This window comes from Amphibalanus amphitrite, unplaced genomic scaffold (genome assembly GCF_019059575.1).
Source record: "Amphibalanus amphitrite isolate SeventyFive unplaced genomic scaffold, NRLGWU_Aamphi_draft 001776F_arrow, whole genome shotgun sequence".
Lineage (NCBI taxonomy): Eukaryota > Metazoa > Arthropoda > Thecostraca > Balanomorpha > Balanidae > Amphibalanus > Amphibalanus amphitrite.
The window spans coordinates 958-27,148 of NW_024883269.1; the positions used below are offsets into that span (position 1 = coordinate 958).

General features: G+C 53.4%; 4 protein-coding genes across 4 annotated transcripts in view; 3 read left to right on the plus strand and 1 right to left on the minus strand.

Annotated features, from left to right (window-relative positions):
- Positions 1-615: 615 nt before the first annotated feature.
- LOC122375103 (CUB and peptidase domain-containing protein 2-like) lies at positions 616-2,269 on the minus strand. Its single transcript, XM_043354295.1, has one exon. The coding sequence runs from the start codon at positions 2,243-2,245 to the stop codon at positions 941-943; it is 1,305 nt and encodes a 434-aa protein (XP_043210230.1). The 5' UTR covers positions 2,246-2,269; the 3' UTR covers positions 616-940.
- An 11,132-nt stretch (positions 2,270-13,401) lies between these two features.
- On the plus strand, positions 13,402-16,443 carry LOC122375104. The gene is made up of 3 exons (XM_043354296.1): positions 13,402-15,064; positions 15,491-16,107; positions 16,432-16,443. Exons 1-3 carry the CDS (start codon positions 13,402-13,404, stop codon positions 16,441-16,443), a joined length of 2,292 nt encoding a protein of 763 aa, XP_043210231.1.
- Positions 16,444-23,745: 7,302 nt separating this feature from the next.
- LOC122375107 (coagulation factor IX-like) lies at positions 23,746-25,231 on the plus strand. The gene has a single exon (XM_043354300.1). The coding sequence runs from the start codon at positions 23,754-23,756 to the stop codon at positions 25,059-25,061; it is 1,308 nt and encodes a 435-aa protein (XP_043210235.1). The 5' UTR covers positions 23,746-23,753; the 3' UTR covers positions 25,062-25,231.
- Positions 25,232-25,609: 378 nt separating this feature from the next.
- The window catches only part of LOC122375105 (nuclear exosome regulator NRDE2-like), a 36,647-nt gene continuing 36,065 nt past the window's right edge, over positions 25,610-26,191 (plus strand). Inside the window, exon 1 of the mRNA XM_043354298.1 lies at positions 25,610-25,795. The gene's annotated coding sequence lies outside the window, so the exon portion shown is untranslated. The remainder of the gene's footprint in view (positions 25,796-26,191) is intronic.

Below are 26,191 nucleotides of genomic sequence, written 5' to 3' on the forward strand. Positions count from 1 at the left end.
CGCTTCTTCGTCGCCAGTTTCTTAGCCAGGGTTCTCGTGGTTTGGTGTCTTTTGAAAGCCAACTTCGCCACGACCATCGTGTCCGCTCGGCTCATAGCTGATTTCTGCCCTCGATCTGGCGATTTTCCAGCGTCTCTCCTTGGCGACCATGGGTCTGCCAGCGTCTGATTGCAGGTACAGCGACGCACATGTCTATGGAAAACTTCCCCTAGGTCATACCGCCCTCAATCATCCCAACTGCGTGGTGTCGGGTCGATAGCGTGAGCCCCTTCACGTTCGGTGATATGCGGTCAAGACCCGTAGGATGCTTTGAGAGGAATGACCTCCCCAATCCCCATCCACCAAGCCAAGGTACCGACCGAGGTAAGGGATCATGCCATCACGTAACACAGTCAGATGTCTGGGGACAGGATGCCGGTAAATTTTACTTTGCCCGGCGGTCGCAGTCGAGGAAACGACCGCTGGCACCAGCCGCTCAATCTCGGGACACACTGTACCAAGACTGGTTACTACCCCTGTACAGCTCCAACCGTCAGCGGCGATCGAACCTTGGGTACTTTGAAAACCAATACCGCGATAAAAAAAAGTTTTGCCCTCCAAGCATCATAAGCGTCCACCAGAAATTCAAAGTTATATTTCCAATATTACACAAGAGTAATACAAAACATATCAGCCTACAATTTACAGAGAGCATATTGCGCGAAGAAGATCAACCATGACCAAAGCACTCTTTAAACACGCAGCAGGTCAGCCTCTGCCAAACCGGCGCAAAACCATAGAAAAATGAAATTAAAAAGAGTACCAGAAAAGCGGTCTCAAGCGCTGCAGCATCTACAGGAATTAGATACTGCAATACCTAGAAGACCCGGACACTCTAGCAACGGCGTTATGCAGCCTAAGGCCCTTCAGCACTTGGCCTCAGGCGCTGCAGTAGTTGGTCTCAGGCCGTGCAGTACTGGGCGTCAGCCGTGTTCGACTGAATCCAAGTCAGCGCCTCGGTGACGCGGGCGAATACGTCGGGCCAGTTGGCCACGGCGCACGGCCGGCCGAACGAGACGACGCCGATTAGACGGAACCGGCCGGAGACCTCGGTCACCAGCGGGCCGCCGCTGTCGCCCATGCAGACCGACCTGCCGCCCTCTGCGTAGCCACCGGCGCAGAGCATGTTGCTCTTGAGCGTGGTGCCCCAGACACCCTGGCAGCGGCTCTGGCTCCAGACGGGCAGCTGAACATGCTGTAGCGTGGTAGCCTGAGGTTCTTCGGCGCCCACACGGCCGTAGCCGCTGGCGATGGCCGTGACGTCGGCGTACGTCTGGCCGGCCTCGGCCAGGCAGACGGGCGAGATGGTGTTGCTGAAGGTGATCTCGCGGTCCAACTTCAGCAGCGAGAAGTCCCAGCCGCTGCCCGAGGCGCTCGTGTACTGCGGGTGGTTGATGATCTGCTGGACCGAGTAGCGCTGCTCGCCGGCGTCGGTAGTGCCAATGCGCAGGTCGCCCAGCATCACCTGGATCTGGCTGGCGTCTTTGCCGTCGGTGCAGTGGGCCGCCGTCAGCACGTAGCGGTTGTTGATGACGCTGCCGCCGCACCAGGAGCGGGTGTTGCCGGTGCTGACGATGCCGGCCTGCCACGGGAACTGGCCGGCGGTGGCGTCCGTGCCGCCCACCACGCGGGTCTGACGGACGCCGCACTGGCAGTCGGTGCTGGGGCTCGGGGTCGTCTGAGTGCCAGGCTCGGGCACCACGATGCGACAGTAGAAGCCCTTGTCAGTCACCGAGTAGTCTGTGTGGAAGTCGATGGTCAGCAACGTGCCTTTGATGGAAGGCACCGTTCTAGTGCCACAAAACTTCTGGCCGTTGATGGACAGATAGTCCCAATAGCAGCTGCTGTGGGACTCGAGTTGGAACGGGTCACAGCTGATGCTGATCTCCTGGCCAGAACTGCCCCTTACTTTCAGACTTTCGTCGTAGTTGTTTGGGTAGTTGGCATTGTTCTGATAGCCAGGAGAATAATAGGGGTGTGTGCCGGGCTCCAGTGTCCTTTCAGTCGCGGCGCGACCATAGTCGGGTTTCCGAGGCAGCGGCTGGGGGTCATCGTTCTTCACACCGTTTTCATCAAACGGTACAGCGGTAATAGTCGTGTCATCGAAGTCAACCGGCTTGGGTTCCTTCCCCGCTGACTTGGCCTGTGGCTTGGCCAGCGCGGCGGCGGCCAGCAGGCAGCAGCAGGCGATCTGCAGGCGGAGCATGGTGCCGAGTGCTGGGAGCTGAGGTGCCGAGGTACCGGCGGCGCGGGCTCTTATACCCGTCCTTCGGCGCTCAGGTGTGCTCACCATGCAGTTGATGCCGTGGCGCGGGGCGTGACGCTGCAGTCTGTCACAGACAAAAGTCGGCCACTGTCCCCATGCATCATGCCACAGGGCTGCTTCCCGTCTGGCTGCCACCGTCACCCGGCTGTGGGCCATCAATAAGCACCATCTATCTCTGTAGACGCTCCTCGTGCAAGGCGCCGTCGTGTCGAAACACCCACCACTGTGACTCTAACACTGGCGGATCCTGGAGGACATTTGAAGGATTTGTGCATCACACAGCGGTGCAAAATTAATAAAATGTCTTTGCATTCTCACATAAAAAGAAAACGTGACTTTCTTCCTAGTGATGGTGCCGGGGGTGGAGGGGGACTTTTGCGTGGATTGAGGAAACTGTGTAGTGCGGAGCGCATTGCCACGATACTCGGCATAGCTTACAACACTTCAATTTTGCACCCCATGTTGAAATTAGGACCACAGTCCACAGGTTATTCAAGGTCAGGGAGATGATGACAAAAGGTAGATGCTGCTTTTCCGTAAGAACTTAACTCACACGAAGAACTTTTTTTGGTTCATGCCAATTTTTATCTATTCATGTTTTGGGTCATGATCAATAAAGCCACCAGTTTTAACCCGCGACCTGGTGGGGGGGCTTTTTTTGCCCCCCCCTCCAGACTTTTCAATATATCTCCAGAACCGATGCGCCGATCGTCAGCAAACTTTCAGTACCCTCCCGGACATCAATTTTACACATTGTGACCAAAAATTTTTCCAAATGCTATGATAGGTTGGCCGGAAATGACGTCAGAGTGACGTCATGTTCTGCCGTTTTCGACCCAAAAAAGGGTTTCGCGGGAAGAGCTGTCAGGCCTATAGCTTTGCAAATACAGAAAAATGATAAGGACATAAAAGCTGTAGAATTGACAGGGCTACAAAACTGCTATCTCGGATTTTTGCATTTTTTTTATTTTGACCCCCAAAAATCAAAAAATAGATTTTTTGGATATAAAAGTCGAAAAATCCAAAACGTTTTTTGAATTTCGCAAAAACCGGAATATATGTGATAGTCCTTACCGCCTTCCATCCATATACCAAATTTTAGATTGATACCTCTTTTTTTGGCGAAGTTATCGCGAAAAAAACTGTTCAAAATTGATGACATCAAATTTTCAAACTCAATTTTTAGCAATTCTAGACGCCGTATCGCAAAACAAAGACCACCATTAGACTCCCCGTGACGAGTTGCATCGAATCGATACCCATTTTATGCAAAACTATTAACTTTAAAATTTGACCTTTTTTGGCCTGACCTTGACCTGACGTTGACCTGACCTTCACCAGAAAGTAACCTAAGCCGTACCTGATAGTCTTATAACCAACACCATTGAGTTGGAAATGAAAAATTGGCCATAAAACATGCATCACACAACCTTAGTAAAGTTGGGCTCATGTGACCTGACCTGTGACCCCTGGTGACCTGACCTGGTATTGTCAGTGACCTCTAATAGCAACATATCTACTAGGCAACTGACGCCCTATCGCTGATTCTCGACAAAATGCATTTTCCTCGGTGTTATAGCGCATTCCCTAGTAGACCCGTGAACGGTGAAACATTTCATCTTTGACCTGACCTGTGACGTCATCGGTGACCCCGAGGTCAATGAAATTTGGTTTCCTTCAATAAATTTGACAGGCCTTTCGAACGCCGTTTGAATTTTGCGGATCCGTCCAGTAGTTTCGGAGATACGAGGGGGGGGGCAAAAAATAGCCCCCCCCCCCACCAAGTCGCGTTATAAACAGACCCCACCAGGGCGCGGGTTAAAAGCATAAATATCATGTGACTTATATTTAGTAACCAGCTTGGTCAGATAGCTTGAAAAACTTCCTGTCTGTGAGTTGTCTGTGTCGTAAGAGGCTAATTTAACGGGAAAAGGTAAAGGTCGGACGCCGGTTCAAGGTGGAATCGAAACAAAAGAAGGTAAAATTTCGACGAATATGAATACAAATGTGACTTTCAGATGAACATCAAGTTCAGAAGTAAAATGGTGCCATTCATTTTCCTGTAACATGTCAATCATTTCAAACAGACATTCGAAACAAGGATGCCATTTTTGGGAACCTTCGTATATATCATATTGGGAGGAAGAACGTTCCAACTTAATAGCCAAATTTTAAAAAGGGTAGGGAGAGGTGACTTCATGAAATCCTGAACTTCGTGATTCGCAATTTCTCAGAAATCTGAAAATTTGTTGCGCTGTCAACTACCTCTTTCTGTGGGGCTCGCGCAGTCGGTGGAGTGACACTTTGGTAAGCAGCTGCCCCTCCTTCGGTTTATATGGTATAACCTGATGTCTTTTCTCGATTTACTTAAACTAGAGTACCTTTCTCAACTTACCGAATTGAGAATTAACAAGTGGTGTTTGGTTTGCTAGGTCTATGTCATGTATGTCAGTGGACGACCTTTTTGTCCCGCTTTCCCTGAACCTTTGTAGTGCTGCCAAATGAGAAATATGGTCGAGTTGCTCAACTTCGTGAACCCTAATTTCATGATGAAAAAGTAAAGCAACCATTTTCTGAACAGCCACCCAGGTTCTATTAATACTCTTTCCTAAAAGATATATCCTTTCCATTGCCAGCTATTTACCTTTACGCTGCCCACTGCTATTTTATGCTTAGCCACGGGCAAGGAGGGAAACCATCAATTATGGTCTGAAGACAACATGCGAGATGCGCTGACGGGTGTTGAAAAAGGCTAAATTCAGAAAAGCTTCTCGTTTTTACGGCATCTCAAGACAAACGTTCGTTTATTATCATCGAAAGATAATTCACGAAGTTATGACTCTACTTACGAGGTTAGGAGCAAAAACTTCTTTTTCTTAAATGCAATTTGCGAAAAATCCACAGACGATAATAAAACGAACTAAGAAGAACCATAGCGTGTGCAATGAAATAATCGTGAAGACATGCTTCAACTTTTGCACACCAACGCAAAATGTTGGCTCTGGAGGAAGATTTGTATTTTTTCACGAAGTTATCTTTCCTTACCCTACCTTGCTTAAATCTGAATGATCGATGTATCATAGCCTACTGTTAACGCCAGACCCCTTGAGACCCTAATTTTTCGCGATTACTTTTAAATGCGTGAAGGAATTTCAACCAAGCTCAGGACATGGCCGTTTCAAGACAGGCCGAAACTTTTACAATTTAGATATTTTATCGCCATTTCAATATTTCAGGCACTTGTCATTGACTCGTAATGTTAACTGTTTTTCCATCCTGGATAGAGGCTTTCTACGTCATATGACATTAGGCTCCGCCCACGACTGCGGCATTGACCCGTGCCCATCAGCGACCTCTGTACAAACGACACCCCTGCCATCTGTGAAGGACTATGAATTTCGCTGACGCTTCACGTGCTATGAGTCAATTGCAGCAGACGGTCAAGTAAATGTTAGGCTCTTGTTGACTCTTGTATATAGGACCAAGAGGACCATCACTCCTCAACCTACTACTCAGTCGTGCTTCGAACAAACGTTAACGATTCCTAACAAATACGATTTTTGATGTAGGGTATCTGTGTGAAATACGAGCGAGCCGTATGATGTGAAGCTCAGGCAATTAACTTATTATTGCGTTGTTCGATGGTTGCATAGCGATGTTGTAGCACGCTACATCTTGAACATTTAACGTAGTATCTTTTCGGCACGGCTCGGTCCGGCAGTTCCCCCCCCCCCCCTCGCAGTCCGGTCACAGGCCTAGCCCTCCATTCACACACGCATCGCTGCCACCGGGTGACGCACAGCTGAGCGGAGCGCTGCTGCTGCGCTCCCCTCCCCTCTCATTATTCACCCCCCCCCCCCCCCCAGTCACCAAGCCCGCCATCCCCACACATCACTTTTCTCCAACTCCCGCAACGAGCACTGTCCGTGGGAATAGCCCGCAGTAGACACATCTGCGAGAAGACGATGCCGCCTACATCAGTACGAACCGTCGAGGCACAGCTGAGTCAACAAGCTACGTCAGGACCGCGGCCGGCGGCGGCGGCGAACGAGCACGTTAAGGTACTCTGTCACTTGTCACGTACTCTGTCAGGTACCACAACAGCTGCGCCGCGCTGAGTCACATGGTGGGAATGGCACAACCAGGAAGATCCTATGGCAAGCAAAAACGCAGTAGTTCCAGAGGTCTTCGCAATGGGCAACCGTTAAACTCTCATTACGACGCCCGCCTATGGAGACAGCTACCGCAGGATGAGCGATTAGAACCTCCTCAAATAACGCTGCATCAGCAAGATATGTCAACAGATCATGGAGCAGTGTCAAGGATGGAGGCCGGCTGGAGCACATAGCCTCCATTGTCGGTGTACAGCAACCCAGGGTGAGCGACCCGGCAGAACGACTTGAAGGTGACCTCCACAACAGCCGCAAGCAATGACCTGTAGTTCCAGAGATCTCCGCAGAGGAAGAAGGCGCTGCGTTACGGCCACGCCCCGGTACGGTGGGCGGAGCAAGAGTGACGTCACAGGGGCGTGGGCGGCAGACGAAACGGAAGGAAACAAAAGTTTGAATAAAATGAAATTGAAGAATCAAAATTAAAACTCGAAGATAACAAACATCTCAGGGATTGTTTTATGCCAGCGATTACTAAAATGATAAAGCACTCAACACGAAGACGATTCGACGGCTAAAAATTGCAGGCACAGAGGAACAAGGTGACTAAACAGGACAGAGGGCGCCATCTTACGGACCCACCCACCAGAAGAAGGCAGAGGAAGATGACGGCGCAAGGGCGTGGCAGTCACCCCTCCCCCCAACTATAAAAGTGTACACCATCCAACCAGGGGGTCAGTCACAGTCGAGCAGCCAGAGTCACAGTCGAGCAGCCGAGAGTCACAGTCCACAGCTGGAGCCGGAGACGCCATCTGGGAGCCGCCGTCAGTCCGGGGTAACCCGCGAGAAGCCTCTGCAGTTCGACCGACCAGAGCCGGAGGACAACCGCCGACGCTTGTGACCACACTGAGAACTCCAGAATGTGAGTGTTGTTGAAAAGTCTGCTCAATCCCAATCCTTGACCCCCCCCCCCTTTGCCCAGCCTGCCGTGCCGTGACGACTGCCAAACATTTTCGGTTGCCATACAATGCACTCTCAATTGGAATTGGAAAACTTAAATTACTTTGAACTTATTGGTCCAGACACCCTAGTAGCATATTAGGATCTGAATTGTGAGGTCATGTCAGAGTCGCCAACAAACCGTTATTGTCTGTTGGGGTTCACGATTAGGCCGAGAGCGAGAGGCTAAAATTTGAATAAGCAGCTCATTGTCACGAACGTTGAGATTGATGACAGGATACGTGACAGCATTTAATATGTCTTTGTCTTTGGTCAAACTGGTTCGTTCGATTTATTGTCGGCGGTGGTCAGGTACGATTTGAGATTGGAACGTTTGTGAAATTAAGGGTTTAGATTCGTGCTGTACTCACTAAAAGTTGCATTGCGAAATCATTGGTAATATTGCTGTAGGAATTAATTGCGAAGTCGAAATCAATTAGAGAACAGGTAAATACGGTTGAAAAGGAATGTAATGTTTTAAGGTGACGACTGATTCATGCAATCGATCTATGAATATGGCTATGAGTTATGATTTTCGACAGATACGAATGCTTGAGCTTACGGCGGAATTTCTTCTGTTACATAGGTGCAGAGTTGAGAGTAGTGGTTTGAGGTCGACGGTTTTGACACTTTGCGACTTTAGATGGTCCTTGTACTTTGCGTCATTGAAATTGCGAAATGTCGAGTAATAGGTAGCTGTAGAATTGTTTGTGGTTAGAACTAATATGCGACTAATATAGGTACCGATCGTTGTTCTTCTGTAGAATAAATATTAGAAAAGACCATCTTTGTTGGGAAACGATTAAATGGGACAGGAATTTAATTTAAAAAAAAACTTACGTGGAGTGGAGCTGATGAGATGTCGAACAGGGAGATATTGCAGCGATATTTTACCAGATTTACACTCATTGACACATCCGGTGAATCTACCCGGCCAGAAGAGACAACACGCACGAGCACTGTACCGCGAGTGTTGACGCGCCCGTAGCGGCGTGACTGACTGACGGTGTCGACGCGGCGCCGACCGGCAGCCGTGGTAATCGTCGTTCCCGACGCGGGCGTTGAGCCGCCAGAGGGCGCGAGGAGCAACCACAACAGGGGCAGTGGGTTAGCCGTAATTGGGGCGCGTGCGGTAGGTGAAGGTCATCGAATAGAAACATGGTTAGTTGTGGAAAGTTGCCACGGGACAAGAACGTAAACAGTTAATGCGTAATTCTAAATACGACATGCTAGGTAATATCTAGGACAGCGGTTCGTTTGATGTGCATTGTTTACTGCTGATAGGATGATTAAAATTAGATTTTCCATGAAGGGCTAGGGACCCCTATGACAATATTCTAGCACTCTATAAAGATAATTTGTATAGGTAAATAGTAGTCCATCAGAAGCTATCGAATGAGTTTCAAGGAGTCATTTCCGTTTGAGCATTCAGTAATTTACTATGATACGGTGGATCACAACCAGACGACAGATCGGTGCGTACTAATTGGTTCTAGATCATCTGATCAAATCAAGTGCGGTTCAAGTTCTAGATCATCTGATCAAATCAAGAGCGGTTCAAGGTCTGCTAGGATTGTATACGAGAACTGATGATTAGGTTCACGCGTGCAGCAGCAATAAGGACTTGAGATTACGATTTGGTTTGGATAAATAATGCGGTTTATGTTCTTCGCGTTCTTGCGAGTTAGCGCCAATCATTACTCCACCAATATTGGCACAGGGCATTTTGAGGCACAGACGGCTTGTTTGCCCGTCTCCTATGGCGTAACGTTTACCAGCATGACCGTATGAGACACAGATGCACTTCTCTAAACCCACGTCCAGACCGGAATAATAAGAGGGGCACGCCGTCACGTACGCAGGGCATATGCACGTTTTCCGCCAGTGGTACCGGCCACTGTTAATTTTCCCGCTTAGGTAACACTGGGTGAGAAGGCAGTGAGAGGTTTCTACGGCAGGGGAGAGGGGGAAGATTGGCACAGTATGCAGTGGAGAGTAAGTTATGCCAAAGGCAAGAAGCCGAAGGTCAGGGGTGAGTCACCCAAAGGGCGGATAAAGCGAGCCGTAGTGTCCCGGATAAGTCCTCATACTTATTTTCGTAAAGGTACTCTAATCGGTACTGGACAGCCTCAGGGGAGGGAAGAATGTACTCCAGGACCCGTAAGGCCTTGAAGAGTAAATCCCATGGTTTAAGGATAGTTCCAGGATATGAACTGTGGTCCCTGGGTCGTGAACGGGAATGTTACACGCGGACCGGAAGAGGGCATAGGTAATCTCTCCCGGTAGAGAGATAAGTCGCATATAAATCGTGTATGTGTGTACTATAAGTCTATCGGACGTGTAGTGAATCCCATAAAATAGGAGGGTGGATATTTGTGCATAATTATTCTGGACAGCCCTGCGATAAGTATGTTTGTCGCCGGTTAGCGGAGCGTGCATATGGATTTCGGAAGAGACATTTATCTCGCCGGGGAGACCATGGTTTGTAAGAAGCCTAACACTATCGGAGGGAATTTCGGGGGCTACCAATTAAATTTGGGTGAATACATGAAATGTGAACGTAATGCGAGCAAGGGTGTGAGAATGATGACGCATGAATCTTAGAGTAAGGCCGATAGGAATTTGGTAGAATTCGGTTACGGCAGTCGAACAAATGATTCTTGAGGGCAACTTAAAACTAGCAACGCTAATACGAATTAAGTGGGCAATTTTCTTAATGGGGAGGCCAGTGATATAGGAATGGGTGACTGGACGAATGATCACATTCAATTTATCAATGTAATTACCACCCATATGTTTGGCAGTGGTCATCGGAACTTCGAATGCCCTGTCCTTCACCTGCCCAACTGTGCCGCAAACCCAGCTGATCGGATCCCTCTATTGTCGGGATTTCGTATAAATATGTATCCGCGTGGTGACCGGCCGCCGCGCCGCCGCCGCCCCCGTCCGGTGCTGCCGCCTGGCGGCGGGCCGGCGAGCGACCCAGCCCGGGTCAGCGGAGCGGGCGGCCGGGCGGGCAGTCAGGCGTGGGCCCTGACCGACGACGGAGCGGCGCGGTGCAGGGCGTGTGAGACCAATACACCAGCACCGGTGACCTGTTGGTGTTGGAGCACGGCGGTGGGAGGCGAATCTCAACATTGGCGCGGTCGGTAGGACGACAAGGGACCAGGTCCGCCTCGCCGTGGATGCCACACCAATCTACGCGCCTGCTCACAGGTGAGAAAATTCCCGAGAGGAATTATTGCGCTTAAATTTGTACATATTCTTTTACATCGTACTGCTAAAACATCCGGCGTGTTACCGCCTGTTTAGCCGTACTTCCCTGCGGGCATTGTTCCTTTTTCAACTGTGTGTCCTGACACGTTGAAGTATTCGGCGTTTGCCCGTAACTTCAGCGGTGTCCCGATCCTGACCGGGCATGGATCCCAAAATACTAATTTTGTCTAAGGCTAAGCCATTTTCTGGAGCACAGGGGCAGAATTGGAATCAATGGGTGAGCCGGTTCGAAGCCCAAACCGCTTCGTTTTCCGATGCAGACCGCATCCAGTGCCTCGTGGCGCTCCTCGAGGAGAGGGCGCTAGACTGTTACGCCTCGTTTCCCGACAAGACTAAAACCAGCTATTCAGGAATCAAGGCGTCCCTGGCAGCGCGCTACGGGTCAGATGTCGGAATTCTCCAGGCCCAGGCAGAGCTGGCAGGAGTCATGCAGGGGCCTGGCGAGTCCGTGGTCGACTTCGCCGACAGGATCCGTTTGCTGGGCCGCGCCGCATATCCACGTGCCGGCGAGACCGACGCATCCGTCCAAACGAATTTGGCAAGTCGGTTCTTGTGTGGACTGCACGATGAACGTCTGCAGGGCCAATTATGCGGCGAGGATCTGCACACGTTGCAGGCTGTGGCTGACAAAGCGTGTGCCGTACACAAACGTCAGGCGACTGTCAGTGCGATGAGGCAGGCCACAGCCGGGGTGCGGTCAGTGGCAGCGGCCGCCCAGCTAGGGGATGACCACGTTGCCGTCAGTCGGCCTCCGGGGGGTATTCCGGCGGCAGGGAGGAGCGGCGTGAGCCCGCCCTACCTCGCGCCGGGAACCGTGCCCCCCGGGGATGTTGCCCAAACGTGTGCTGGGGCGGACGGGCTCGGTCGGGGTGTTCCGGCGGCGGGGAGGAGCGGCGTGTGCCCGTCCTACCTCGCGCCGGGGACCGTGCCCCCCGGCGAGGTTATCCAAACGTGCGCTGGGGCGGGCGGGCTCGATCGGGACCCGTCGCGCCTCTGGGATGCCGATCCTCAGATGACCTTCGAAGCGCTGCCGGTCACCCGTCCATCGAATGGTGGGGAGGGGTCGGCCCCGCTGCATGCGCTCGAGCGTCGCCTCGATGCTGTCCAACAGGCGCTCAAAGAGCTTCAGACTGCCGACCGGCAGCGGGACGGCGCGGCCATGGGTGAACGGACTGGCTCAGAGCACCCGAGATCAACTCAGAGAATGCCTGGGACGCGCCGGAGTACTGGCGGGGGGTCTGGGAGCCGGCGGGGTCGATGCTGGACGTGCGGCGAGCAGGGGACCCACTATGCACGCGAGTGTCCCCACTCGGTCAAGCGGCCCAACCCTCATGGAGAGCGGCCGTTTTGCCTGGGCTGTGGAAGGAGTGGCCACTGGTTGGTGGACTGCCGCCTGCTCCCTGGTGCTCCTGTTCAGCAGATGTACCCCGCCGCACCCCGAGATACCTCCTCGGTGCCGCCCTCTGGCATGCAGGGAAACTGATGTCGGCCGGTGCTGAGGGACAGGCGCCGGCCCCGTATCCATCAGGGTCCCGACTTACCGCTTCGGTGGTAAAAGCGCAAGTAGGAGATAAGGAAGTGTGGGCCCTGGTGGACTCTGGGGCCGACTTCACCATGATCCGTGACGGCCTTCAAATAGATATACAGCGGGATCTCGGCTACCAAATGACGCGGCCTTCCCGTCCGGCGAGAGGCGCTGGCGGCGAGCCCCTTCATATCGCAGGCGTCCTGAGTGAGATTCCAATTAGAATTCGTGACCAGTCATTTACATGCGCGAGTGTCGCGGTGGTCAGCGGTCTGGTGTATGACGTCGTCCTGGGCCGTGATTTTTGCTGCCGGTATGGCACCATCATCGACGACCAGCAGGGGGTCCTCAGGCTCGCGGGAATGTCCATTCCTCTGCCAACATACGGCGAGATCAGACCGACCCGCGCGAGGGCGTTGCTCACGGCTGCAGCTGTTGTCCCGGCCCGGTCAGCCCTCATCGTCGCGGCCCGGGTGGCACCTCTCGACGGAAAGGTGCGCAATCCGTCATCTCTGTCAGGAGTTTTCGAGCCCAGTCACACAGCGGAGAGGGAGGGCCTCCTGATCCCGAGGGAGGTGGTAACAGTTGACCATGATGGCACTGTTCCCATTCGGCTGACCAACGCCGGCTTGGGGGAGATCAAATTACTGAAGGGTAGTGATGTCGGCACGCTCTTCGCCATTCTTCCCGGAGCCGACAACGAGTTCGACTTGTGTGACGACAGACAGACCAGCGTACGTCACGCCGTGGCGTGTGTTGGGCCTGGAGCCGGGAACGTCACCACAGGCTGCACCCAGGCGCAGTGCGCAGCAGACGTTCTCAATGCACCCGACGACGGGGGCGATCGGCGTGTGCCCGCTCCCCCTGTCGTCGATGTGGAGAGCTCTGGGATGTCCGCGGAGGGGAGAGCTGAACTAAAGCACTTGGTGATGGAATATCAGGATATATTCAGCCGCAATTCCGGAGATATCGGATGCACCCACCTCACGAAGCATCACATCGACACGGGAGACGCTCCTCCGGTCCGGCAGCCGCCTCGGAGGATCCCCGCCTCGATTCGTGAACAGGTGGAACTCCAAAAGGAGCAGATGTTGCGAGACGGAGTTATAGAGCCCAGCGACAGCCCATGGTGCTCCCCCGTAGTTCTCGCACGCAAGAAAGACGGGTCCTTCCGTTTTTGCGTGGATATGAGAGCTGTCAACAGCGTGACGAAGGGTCTGGCACACCCGCTTCCTAGGATCGACGACGCATTGGACTCATTGGCTGGGGCGCGATGGTACACCACCCTCGATATGGCCACAGGATACTGGCAGGTAGAGATCGCTCCCGAAGACCGTGAAAAGACCGCGTTCACGACGGGGAGGGGACTGCACCAGTTTCGAGTGATGGCCATGGGGCTGAAAAACGCCGGCGGCACCTTCCAGCGCCTGATGGAGCTTGTGCTGGCGGGTCTAGACACCCGGACATGCCTCGTCTACCTAGACGACATCATCCTCTTCAACAAGACCGAGCACGAGCACCTGGCGACTCTGAAAGACGTTTTCGAACGTATCAGAGAGGCCGGTCTCAAACTCAAACCCCAAAAATGCCACTTGGCAAGAAACGAAGTCACCTTTCTCGGGCACTCAGTATCGGAGGCAGGAGTGAAGCCAGATCAAAGGAACGTGGACAAGGTCCTCACGTGGCCAGAACCTGCCGATGACTCGAAGATGAATAGCTTCCTGGGGCTGTGTGGCTACTATGCCCACTTCATCGATGGCTATGCCGAGATCGCCAGGCCACTGAGGAACGCTGCACTGTCACCCGGGAAACTGGTGTGGACGGCGGAGATGCGCCAGGCTTTCGCTCAGCTCAAGAGCATCCTGGCTTCGCCCCCCGTGTTGTCTCTGCCTCGTTTCCGCGGCATGTTTGTGCTGTATACGGACGCGTGCAACACGACGGTGGGGTCCGTCCTGACGGAACGGATCGATGGCGAGGAGCGTGTCATAGCCTACGACAGCAAGGTCCTCACAAAGCAGCAGGTGAAGTGGCCCACTTATGACAAGGAGTTGTGGGCTGTCGTCCACGCTATCAGACGCTTCCGTCAATACACCACAGGCGCCAAGTTCCTGGTCGTTACCGACCACAAACCTCTGGCCAACATCCCTCAGTCCATTGCGGTGGAACGTGACGGGACGGGACGGCGAGGCCGTTGGGCCATCGAGCTAAGCTCGTTTGAATTTGATGTCGAGATCAAGGCTGGAGTGGAACACCGCAACGCTGACGCTCTATCCAGGCGGCCAGCTGAGTCCGGAACAGTGGAAGTGCCGACTCCTGAAGTGGCTGTCGCCTCCGTATCTGGCGCTAAGGCGTCCGTAGCAGCGTCCCGCTTCCTGGAGGATAAACCTCGCTCCGGCGGTACGTTTTCAGGCGTGTGTCCTGACCCAGATCGCGCCGGAGGAGTAGAGACCCAGGTGATGTCTCGTGCCCTGAAGGGCAGTCCTGTCCCTGGTGGTACGGATACAGGCGTGTGTCCTGATCCAGACCACACAGTCCAGGCACAGGTGACGTCTGGTGCCCTGAAGGGCTGTCCTTTCCCTGGTGGCACGGATACAGGCGTGTGCCCTGATCCGGACCACACCAGCCAAGGGGGGATACAAGCGGCGGTCAACGCGCCTCTGGGGGCTGGCAGAGGCGACGCTCAGGGTATTCGTCAAGCTCAGGAACAGGACTACGCTTTGCAGCAGATCCGCAGCCGGCTGGAGAGTGGGGAGACACCAGATCGGAGCAAGATGGGAGCCTGGGGGAAGGTGCTGCTGCCCCGCTGGAGGGACGTCGAGCTGCGCGATGGAGTCATCGGACTGGCGACGGGTGAGGGCTTTCGAGCAGCTGTCCCAAAAGATCTCCGGGAGGAGATTCTTAAAATGGCGCATGACCATCCGACCAGTGGGCACATGGGACGGCGGAGGACATCGTTTCGTGTCAGACGGCGTTTTATCTGGCCGGGGATGTACCAGGACATACGCGCGTTCTGCGATGACTGCGTCCCCTGTCAGAGAAGGCACCGGCCGTCCCCCGCAAAAAGAGCCCCGATGGTGACGGAGACGACGTCCTTGCCCTTCGAGAGGATCGCCGTCGATGTCACCGAAATGCCAACGTCCTTAAAAGGAAATAACTGCGCTCTGATCATCATGGACTATTTTTCCAAATACGTCCGCATCTACCCAATGGCTGATCAGAAGACCGAAACCATACTGGAATGTCTCCTGGACTGGGTCCACGACTTCGGTGTCCCAGATCGCCTTCATTCTGACCAAGGGCGGCAGTTTGAGTCCCGAGTGTTCCAGGCCATGTGCCAGAGACTAGGTATCCACAAGACCCGAACTACGCCGTACCACCCCGAAAGCGACGGCATGGTAGAAAGGTTTAACCGGACGCTGAAGGACATGATCAGCAAATGCGTCGATGCTGAGGGGCTGCATTGGGACGTCGACATCAAGGCGTACTCAATGGCCTACAATTCATCAATCCACAGTGCAACCGGGTACACACCCTTCTATCTGGTGCATGGGTACGAACCGCGGATGCCGCTGGACGTCGAGTACGGACCTGCCGTCGAATCCGTGCCGGTGCACAGCTACCTCGAGGACCGACTCCGCTCCATGCGTGCCGCGTACAATCAAGTACGAAGCAACTCGGCTCGAGCCGCCAAGGAAGCCGCTGAGAGGTATGACGCGAAGCAGTGTGCCGAAGAGTATCGGATCGGGGACAAGGTCTGGACCCGAGACTTCAGGGCCGCAGCTGGCGGTAAACCCAAGCTGGGCTTACCATTCACCGGTCCCTCTACCATCATTGGTAAGGTCGGGGCCCCCGGGAAGGAGGTCGCCTATAAGGTGGCCAACAAGGACGGCAAGGTACGTGTTCTCCATCATAACCACCTGAAGCCCTCCAAATGCAGTAAGGGACGTGTCCAGGGAACCCGGGGAACCCCGAGGTCTACGGGGGAAAGGCCCCCGGGGGAGGGAGGCGGTGATGGGTCCGTGCCCGCGATAACCACAGACGATGAGAGGAGGCCTCGGATGCTCCTTCTCCTGCATCAGTCATCCTCTGGACACAGTACGCCCGCGCCTCCTGTGGGACGGGTGGGGGAGGATGACGAGAGCCCCCCAGTATACGGTCCCCCGGCCCCCTACATCACACGGTCTGGTCGAGTGTCCCGACCCGTTGTGCCGTATCAGGTGTCCGCGTAGCATGACGCGGTTTATTTGCTCTCTCAGGGACGCGATGGATGAAGAGGACCTGCTAGCGGACCTCCTGACATTCGACGAACGGCAGGACCTCTTGTTCGAGTTCGATATTGCGGAGGAAGATGACGTGAACGGGACCGCGGGAGCGGCAGAGATGGCTGAAAATGCAGCCGTTCTCTACGAGTGGATGCCCACGAGGACGGAGTCGGACGCGGCGACCGAGAGAAGCGGCGTGAGCCCGCCCTCCCGGACCGTGGACGGAGGCGGCGGGAGCGCGCCTACGACCGTGTCCGTGGTCGGGAGAAGCGGCGTGAGCCCGCCCTCCCGGACCGTGGACGGGGGCGGCAAGGGCGCGCCTATGGCCGTGTCCGTGGTCGGGAGTAGCGGCGTGAGTCCGCCTTCCCGGACCGTGGACGGAGGCGGCGAGGGCGCGTCCGTGACCGTGACCGTGGAGGGCAACGTCCGCCTACCACCCCCTCAGCAGGCTCTTGGAGGCGGGTGCTGCGCTCTCCTGCGAAGCCCTGCACTGGTGCGAGACGCCATGCGCTCCTTTGGGACCGGGGGGAGCGGCGTGGGTCCGCCCCTCCGGGCGGGGCTGCTCGTGGGGGACTCGTTCGCCCGACGAGCCGGCTTTCTTCCGCGAGTGGGCGAGTGGGAGGTCACCGTGTGGGTGCCCTCTGCACAGGTCGGCAAGACCTGGGCCGGCTGTGTCCGCTCCGGTGCCCTGGCGCGCAAAGTGGAAGAGTGGAGCAAAGCGGCACGCCGAAGAGGCCTCCAGCCATCAGAAGTGGCAGTATGGCTCGGGGGCAATGACGTATACCCGTTGGGGGCCACTCCCGACCGTCTCGATGGAGCCGTATGGCGACAGCTCAAGACCACCGTCACGAGCTTGGCCAGGGACATCGCGCCGGTGATCCTGCTCGGGCCGACGCCGAGGCCCAGGCGCGATGCTCCCCTACTGTGGGCCCGGAGGGGGGCCGAGGGAAGCCCTCCCCGCGCCGCGCTGGTCGGCGAGGGGGAGGCCCAGTGGGAAGCGACGGCGGCTTTCAAACACCTCGACCGACCAGTCACCCGGTGGCTGGGGGAGCCGCTCGAGAGCGACATGCGCATCAAGCACGTGTCCGTAGGACGATGCGTGTTGGAGCGGCGGCGCCAGGGGCGTAAGGTGTCGGCGTATGTGCTGTCCCGTGCCGCGCTGCTCCATTACGACGACGATGGCGTGCACCTGTCGCCGGCGGGGTACGCACGAGTCGCGGCGAAGGCGGGCTGGCCGGCGTGGCTGCAGCTGGCTGAAGCCTGAAGATGCCCAGAGGATCGAGGACGAGGACGAGGAGCGAATCGAGGACCGCGCGCGAGACGGTGATCGGGACATCGTTGGTGACGTTGCGCGACGTGGTGGTGCCGATCGCGCACTGCCCGAGAAGCAAGTGCATTTGTGTTAGCTGGTAAATGTTATTTTGTTTGTTATCGTTCTATTTCATAATCCGCGCCGCTCTCCTGATAAGGGGGGAGGAGTGTCGGGATTTCGTATAAATATGTATCCGCGTGGTGACCGGCCGCCGCGCCGCCGCCGCCCCCGTCCGGTGCTGCCGCCTGGCGGCGGGCCGGCGAGCGACCCAGCCCGGGTCAGCGGAGCGGGCGGCCGGGCGGGCAGTCAGGCGTGGGCCCTGACCGACGACGGAGCGGCGCGGTGCAGGGCGTGTGAGACCAATACACCAGCACCGGTGACCTGTTGGTGTTGGAGCACGGCGGTGGGAGGCGAATCTCAACACTATCCCTAATCCGAGCAGTGAAGAAGCATCTCGTGCATCATGGTCTATACAATGAACAGAATCATCAAGCCTCTAAATTTTAAAGCATCTTCCATCAGATGTATTTGTATGCAAGGTGGATCTGGATACCTACATCTTTCTCAGGTGGATCTCATCACTATCTGGATCTCTCTCTCTGAAGATCTCTCTCGGAATCCCTTCAACGACTCTCAAGCTTCCCTGTTCTAGCAGCTTTACTATCGAGTTCCTCCAGCGGCGAATTATTCTCTCTTCTGCTACAACAGCCGAACAACGGTGGACCCCGGTGCTGGGTCAGCTGCAACGAAGCAGAGGAGTGTTTACCCGCCCGCCCATCCCTTCTTTCCCTTGCTACAATGTCAATGACAAATCGGCAGCTACTTGGTGACATCCGACATCCCATTATCGCATTATCTGCAACGCCATAGGCTTTAAATACAGGTGAATATTTCCTAACCTTATGTCAGTTATATGCCATCTGCCCGTCATATGCAGCTTATAAAAAAAATATATCAGCGAACATATCAGCATTGTAGAAGCAGTGCGCATTGAGCATTTATGACTCCTTAGTCATCATGTCGCTCTCTGGGCACTGTCAGCCAAGACGCTACGCACAACTCCGCCGGCTTTCGGCACCGTTCGACCGTCCCCGCTCCCCGCCACAGCGAGAGTGACCGCGCGCCGGCCCGAAACCGCCGCAGGCCAAGACCACAGAGGCGGGGCTTAGCTGTGACGTCATAACGTATCACAGACTGACTGGTGATAGCCTCTACACACCGGATGAAAATCTTGCTCGAAATTTAACATTACGAGTCAATGACAAGTGCCTGAAATATTGAAATGGCGATAAAATATCTAAATTGTAAAAGTTTCGGCCTGTCTTGAAACGGCCATGTCCTGAGCTTGGTTGAAATTCCTTCACGCATTTAAAAGTAATCGCGAAAAATTAGGGTCTCAAGGGGTCTGGCGTTAACAGTAGTGATATATTGCCCTTTTTTTAACATGTGGAATTTTCAATTTTCTGCACCAAACGCTTTGAAAAAATATAAAACTTTTACCAGTTTTTGGTTGAAAATGGCGTGATGTCATTTGACGTAATTATACCTCTCGATCACACAAAGTTAACCCGCGCGGGGCTGGGTAAATTTTACCCCCCCCCCCCCTCGCGAATTTTTGCTATATCTCAAAAACGGTGGCGCGTAGCGCCGCCAAACTTTCAGTACCTTTTCTTACATCAATTTGACACGTTCCCTGAAAATTTGAGCGAAATCCTTCGGATTTTTTTGTTTTTGAGAAAATGACGTTTTAGTGACGTCATGTTCGCCATTTCCGCCTCAAAAACGGCAAAATTTCAAACGCCGCTAACATCTTCATTTTTAAGGGAATCAAGACGTAACAAAAAAGGTTATACGTGAATCTACTTTGTCTATCAAATTGCTATCATGTTTTTTTTTGAAAAATTTTTTATTTTGGCCCAAATTTTTTTCTAAAAAAACTGACTTTTTTGGGAAAATAATTATAAATCAAAAATTTTGCGTGTATCGAAATAAACCGGAATATATGTCAAAGAAGTGGTCCATGTGCACCTACATACCAATTTTTAGAAATATCGGTTCAAAAATGTGGGAGTTATTCAAAATTTTATGTCGTCACGGTGAGTCACGACAAACAATTTTTTTGAAAAATGATTTTTTGGGAAGTTCTAGACCTTATACGGAAACAAAAATAGCACCATTCGCTTCGCCCTGAAAAACTGCATCAGATAGACACCTTTTTAGGCCTTAACAACCAACTTCAAAATTTGACCTCACTTGACCTGACCTTGACCTGACCTCGACCTGAAATTCATCCAGATGTGGTCCATATCACCTATTGAATGTGCCTATTGAATTATATGAATAAAATGACCCATAAAACATGTGTCGCACATGCCCTTTTCTATATTTTGTCTTTGGTGACCTGACCTGACCTGACCTTGACCTTGACCTCTGAATGATATTGTATGCAACGAATATTGTCTTGGTAGCCTAAGAACACGTTTTGGGCAATCAGTCTCAGTCCATTCTTCGGCAACTACGGTGCAAGGCCGATACTGTAAAAACTTGCAATTTGTACCCTTGACCTGACCTTGACCTTGACCTCAAACTTTAAATTAAGTACATGTTTTTAGTTGTTCGTGATGAGATCTTTCGATTGGCGTTTGAATTTTCCAAATCGGACCATTAGTTCGGGAGATAACAGGGCCCTCCAGCCCCACCCGACGGGGGGGGGCGGATATCCGCCCCCTGAGGTTGTTCGTAAATAGCGGAAAAACCACGGCGCGTAGCGGCACGAAATTTGACATGATTATTCCCCCGTCAATTTCACACATTGTGTGCAAGTTTGAACCACCTTTTAAGGTCAGGTCACCACTCACCAGGTCACTTTGAATGACCCATCCTCAAATCACTTTTTGCAACTTTGTCACCGTGTCAGAGCTACAGTAGATGACGCAGTCCTTTGAAACTTGCAGGATGTTATAAGGTCATTGGTAGCTACAATTTGTATATCTTGGGATTTCGATATCGATGACCTCGGGTCAGGTCAATACCTGACCACCCCATTACCCAATGGGGGAAATCAACTATCTTATTTTTACACTAAATCACGTCGGAATGGCCTAATATACCATGAATGACTTCATATACGAGCAACCTTGACTACCTCGAGGCCTTTTTTGCTCTTGGGCAACTGTAAGGTCATACGACGTCATCAAAGGTCACCCAAGGTTTTTTTTGCTAATAACTCCTTACAGGAACGAGATACAGCCATGCGGATGGCTCATTGTGTTCAGCTCGTCAAGGCACATCGAATGATAGGGTCCCCTGTGACGTCATCTTTGACCTCCGTAAAAATTGTACCTTGCGTCATTAAATGAAGGATCATGATGTTTTTCATCATTTGTTCTTATATTTCACATACAGGGTGTCCCGAAATTGATGCGCGGTTGTTTTATCCTCAATAACTTATTAAGTGCTCGAATTTATTTCACGGCTTATATGTTATCCTAGTCCCCATTCAGTTGCATACACGGCCTATTGCACTCAAGCGTGTCACGTTTCAGGTTGTCAAGAGTCTATCCTTTGAAACAACGCCATGCCGTTTATATCTTCTGAAACAGCCTCTTCTCTGAGCTAGCCCATGGAAGCTTGCTGAGCTCTTTTTTGACGATCGTCCAGATAATTTGGATCGGCGACAGGTCCAGACTGTTGCCAGACCATGTCCCCTTCTCCCAGAGGCCTGGGAGCCTCGCTCGGCACCAGTCCTGGGTCTTCCTGGCGTGATAAGCTGGAGCCCTTTCTTGCTGGAAAATGGCCCTGGACATGTCCGACAAAAGTTTGACTCTGGTTTTTGAACCATTTACCTTTTCCCTCAGCATCTTTGTGGCATCAGTCTTCTTCAGCATCTCGCTGACATAGTAATAAGCAGTCACGGTCTGTCCCCGAGGCACCTCGTGAAGCTCAGAGCGCCTCTGTAGCTCATCATACTCCAAATGAGATTCTTCAGCAGACGTTTCACCGTCTCGACAGCGGACTCCTCAGAGCTGCCGTTGGCCCACATTTCGATCGTTCTGGCAGTTAGGGGCTTAGAAACCACAAAAGACACCTTGTCACTGAAAAGGACGCATCTCCAGTCCTGAATGGTCCAGTTTTTGTGGGTCTTGGCGAAATCCAGCTGCCTGCACTTCTGGACCACGGTAGGCCAAGTCTGCATCCTGAAGCTGAGCAGCTTCAGCTTCAAGATAGTCTTCAAATACTGGTGGAGGGTCGATTTGGATGCTGGGACATGCATCTTATTCAGTTTTCTTGTCAGCGATGTTGAATGGTGCTTTTTAAAGGTCGACTTTGCAATCACGATTTTCGCCACTCGGCTCAAGGCAGTCTTCCGCCCTCGAACCGTGCTGTTCTTGAGTGTCTCTCCTGATCGTTTGCGGTCCATCCAAAGTTTAATTGTCGCAGAGTTGACGCCCAATTCTCTGGCATCCGGAACCTGGGTCACACCGTCCTTGATCATCCCCACCGCGCGGTAGCGGATCGGTAGTTTGTGCCTTTTCACTTTTGGTGATATGCAGTTTCTCCACGTTGCCTGTCTGGACAAGAGTGGGCTCCCGCGCCCACATCCGGCCGCGGTCGCGTTAGCCGCTTGGTTCACGTGATCGTGTGACCAGCAAGATGTCAGTGGTGCCAGAGCCGGTAAAATTGCAGTTGTTCAGCACTCGGGAGGGGCAACATAACATGCCGCACCAACCGCGCATCAATTTCGGGACACCCTGTATAAGAGGTAGTTTACTGGTACCATCGGGCACACAAGGAAATGGCCAAAAGTTAAAATACCAAACACTGCATCAATATTCGTTGCCACATGAAGCATAGTAGCTCATTAGAGGAGATGCTCAACATGAGCTCCACCGCGCTGCGTACCTAATTATTGATAGCCTGACTTGCTGCAGGTTTCGTTGGCGTCGGGTTTCGTCCAGAGATTTTGTCAAAATGTAGGCCTCTACGGAAAACGACCTCTCTTCATTTGTCCACATCGTAGAATAAACTTCTGAAGTATCCCAGCTAGGAACAAACTAATAGCACCATCGTGATCCGGGTGTCGGGTCCGGGTGTCATTAAATGGAGGATCATAAAATATTCTTATCTCATTTTTGTCCCGCACGCGCGAATATTTTAATTTTTTATGATGTGATACAGTAGATCTTGGCACGGAAAAACTGGTTATATCTAGCGCCTCTATTTTGACTTTTTTGACCCCTGTGACGTCATCGTTGACCTGACCTGAAAACGACCTGAGTAAAAATCGTAGACTTTGTCCGTGTGTACTCTATGTCGTTTACCGCGTGTCGCTATCTTGCTTCGTTCTCGAGATCTCAGGGGGGAGGGCAGGTGTCCGCCCCCCCCCCCGTCGGTTGTAAGTTGGCGCGGAACCCCGTCGGTGCGCAGGTTAAAGAAGTTTCAATGCCATCACAGAAGCAGTTTTGAATAATCAAAAATAGTCGGCAGGGGGCGTTGAAGCCCTGCCCCTTAGTTAATGCTGGAGTGATAATGACTCGAACTGTCCCTTGCCTGAGACTTTGTGGGATGTTCCTCCCCATCACAAAAACAAAGTATGTCAACGACCGTTGGGGGGAACTGGAGTTCTAAGCGCATCAAAGCGCGACAGCAACATCTGGCCCTTTATCATATGGAAAGTCACCCGAAGGCCGTGGGCGGCGCACATGGCACGGCGGTGGAGCGGGTGGGGCGACCTGTGTCAGATGACACCAAGGCGGGGTTGACAAATGGCCCACAGCGGTGCAGGAAGGGTTAGGGATGGGGTCATAGGTCACATGGCCAAAGGGCCCAGTCACTGAAGACGGAAGGCATCGCCACGCGCCGCGGCAAGGCGCTGACGTACTTGAGCACACCTGCGCACCAAAGGACGGGTATAAGAGCCCGCGCCGCCGGTACCTCGGCACCTCAGCTCCCAGCACTCGGCACCATGCTCCGTCTGCAGATCGCCTGCTGCTGCCTGCTGGCCGCCGCCGCGCTGGCCAAGCCACAAGCCAAGCCAGCGAGGAAGGAACCCAAGCCGGTTGACTTCGATGACAACGCTGCTACCGGTGTACCGTACAATGGAAATGATGTGATGTCCGATAGCGCCGAGCCGCTGCCTATGTTCGAAACGTCAAACGGCTTCACTCGTGCTGTGCATGACATCACCCTCAACCCCAACCATTACTACTGGATTTCAGAAAACTATCCGAACAACTACACAAACAATATTGACGTCGGTCTGAGGCTGCGAGGCAGTGATGGCCAGGAGATCAGCATCAGCTGTGACCCGTTCAAACTCGAGTACCACCCAAGCTGTGACTGGGACTATCTGTCCATCAACGGCCAGAAGTTTTGTGGCACTAGAACGGTGCCTTCCATCAAAGGCACGCTGCTGACCATCGACTTCCACACAGACTACTCGGTGACTGACAAGGGCTTCTACTGTCGCATCGTGGTGCCGGAGCCTGGCACTCAGACGACCCCGAGCCCCAGCACCGACTGCCAGTGCGGCGTCCGTCAGACCCGCGTGGTGGGCGGCACAGACGCCACCGCCGGCCAGTTCCCGTGGCAGGCCGGCATCGTCAGCACCGGCAACACCCGCTCCTGGTGCGGCGGCAGCGTCATCAACAACCGCTACGTGCTGACGGCGGCCCACTGCACCGACGGCAAAGACGCCAGCCAGATCCAGGTGATGCTGGGCGACCTGCGAATTGGCACTACCGACGCCGGCGAGCAGCGCTACTCGGTCGTCCAGATCATCGAACACCCGCAGTACACGAGCGCCTCGGGCAGCGGCTGGGACTTCTCGCTGCTGAAGTTGGACCGCGAGATCACCTTCAGCAGCACCATCTCGCCCGTCTGCCTGGCCGAGGCCGGCCAGACGTACGCCGACGTCACGGCCATCGCCAGCGGCTACGGCCGTGTAGGCGCCGAAGAACCTCAGGCTACCACGCTACAGCATGTTCAGCTGCCCGTCTGGAGCCAGAGCCGCTGCCAGGGCAACTGGGGCACCACGCTCAAGAGCAACATGATCTGCGCCGGAGGCTACCCAGAGGGAGGCAGGTCGGTCTGCATGGGCGACAGCGGCGGCCCGCTGGTGACCGAGGTCTCCGGCCGGTTCCGTCTGATCGGCGTCGTCTCGTTCGGCCGGCCGTGTGCCTTGGCCAACAGCCCCGACGTGTTCGCCCGCGTCACCGAGGCGCTGACTTGGATTCAGTCGAACACGGCTGACGCCCAGTACTGCACGGCCTGAGACCAACTACTGCAGTGCCTGAGGCCCAGTACTGTAGCGTCTGAGGCAGATTCGAACAATTGCACTATTGAACTGACAAGACCTGATGTTCCTACAATCTTTGCTATCTGCTTTTGGTCTAGACCCACTTTTTCTACTCAACTATAAGGGGAAATACATCGTCGCAAATCTCCGGTCTTTCTGAGGTACAAGCCAGTAAAACGACTTTAGGGCGAAGAACGAGCGAGCGAGATAGTGAGCCCTGCACGTGCGGAAGGGCGAAAGGGTACTTCAAACGGGCTCTTGCACGGCACCCTATAAACTGGTCACTATCTGTGTGCCAAATTTCGAGGCAATTGGTCAAGCCGTCTCCGAGATCTGGAAGCGACACCCTGCACGTGCGCACGTGCCAACCGGGTCCAAATTGACTTTTGCATGGCACCCTTCCAACTGATCCCTAGCCGCGTACCAAATTTGAGCGCAATCGAACCAGCCGTTCTAAAGATCTGGAAGCGACCCCTGCACAAGCGCACGTGCAGTAGCACCCTAACCGTAATACATAGGAATGCATTGCCTGGTGGGTGCCCACCTATATGCCAAGTTTCGCCGAAATTGCCCCAGTAATTACAGTCATTGTAATGGAAACAATCTCTTCTTTTTGTATTTTGAACGTGCAGGGGGGCGGGGGGTGACCCACATGCATCAAGAGTATCCGGTGCTTGGAAGAAGGATGCAACTACCCTACAAAAATTAACGTAAGTCAATCACCCAAGCGGTGGCCGAGATATGGGATGGGTCTCTCAAAAGCGCTGATTCAGCAAAAACAGCTTGAACGCCCTCGACTTTTCACGTGGCACGTGCCACGATGGTCACCTAATAGCATCAATAACAGTCTATTACGGGGTAGAAGGGATGGGGCCACCCAACAAAAAACGTAGTGTATCAATCGGTCCAGCGTTTGCTGAGTAATAAGCCTGTCAAAAGCTTTACAGGCCGGGTCGGGCCGGGTCGGGCAGCCATACTGAGGGTTTTCCGTAATAAGACTCGCCTCGCACTCCCTCGCAATAAGCACGTTGTATGGCGATCAGCACGTTGCATTATGTGAAATAGTTTCGCCACCCAGCAATTTTAGAGCATCTAAACAGTCTGGA

What these genes read in the sequence shown, in the direction of transcription:
- LOC122375103 (XM_043354295.1), bottom strand. Translation starts at nt 2,245, where the DNA reads ATGCTCCGCCTGCAGATCGCCTGCTGCTGCCTGCTGGCCGCCGCCGCG.
- LOC122375104 (XM_043354296.1), top strand. Translation starts at nt 13,402, where the DNA reads ATGAGAGCTGTCAACAGCGTGACGAAGGGTCTGGCACACCCGCTTCCT. An exon ending in AGTCATCGGACTGGCGACGG is followed by an intron (nt 15,065 to 15,490) that starts GTGAGGGCTTTC and finishes TCGGTGTCCCAG; the next exon opens with ATCGCCTTCATTCTGACCAA.
- LOC122375107 (XM_043354300.1), top strand. Translation starts at nt 23,754, where the DNA reads ATGCTCCGTCTGCAGATCGCCTGCTGCTGCCTGCTGGCCGCCGCCGCG.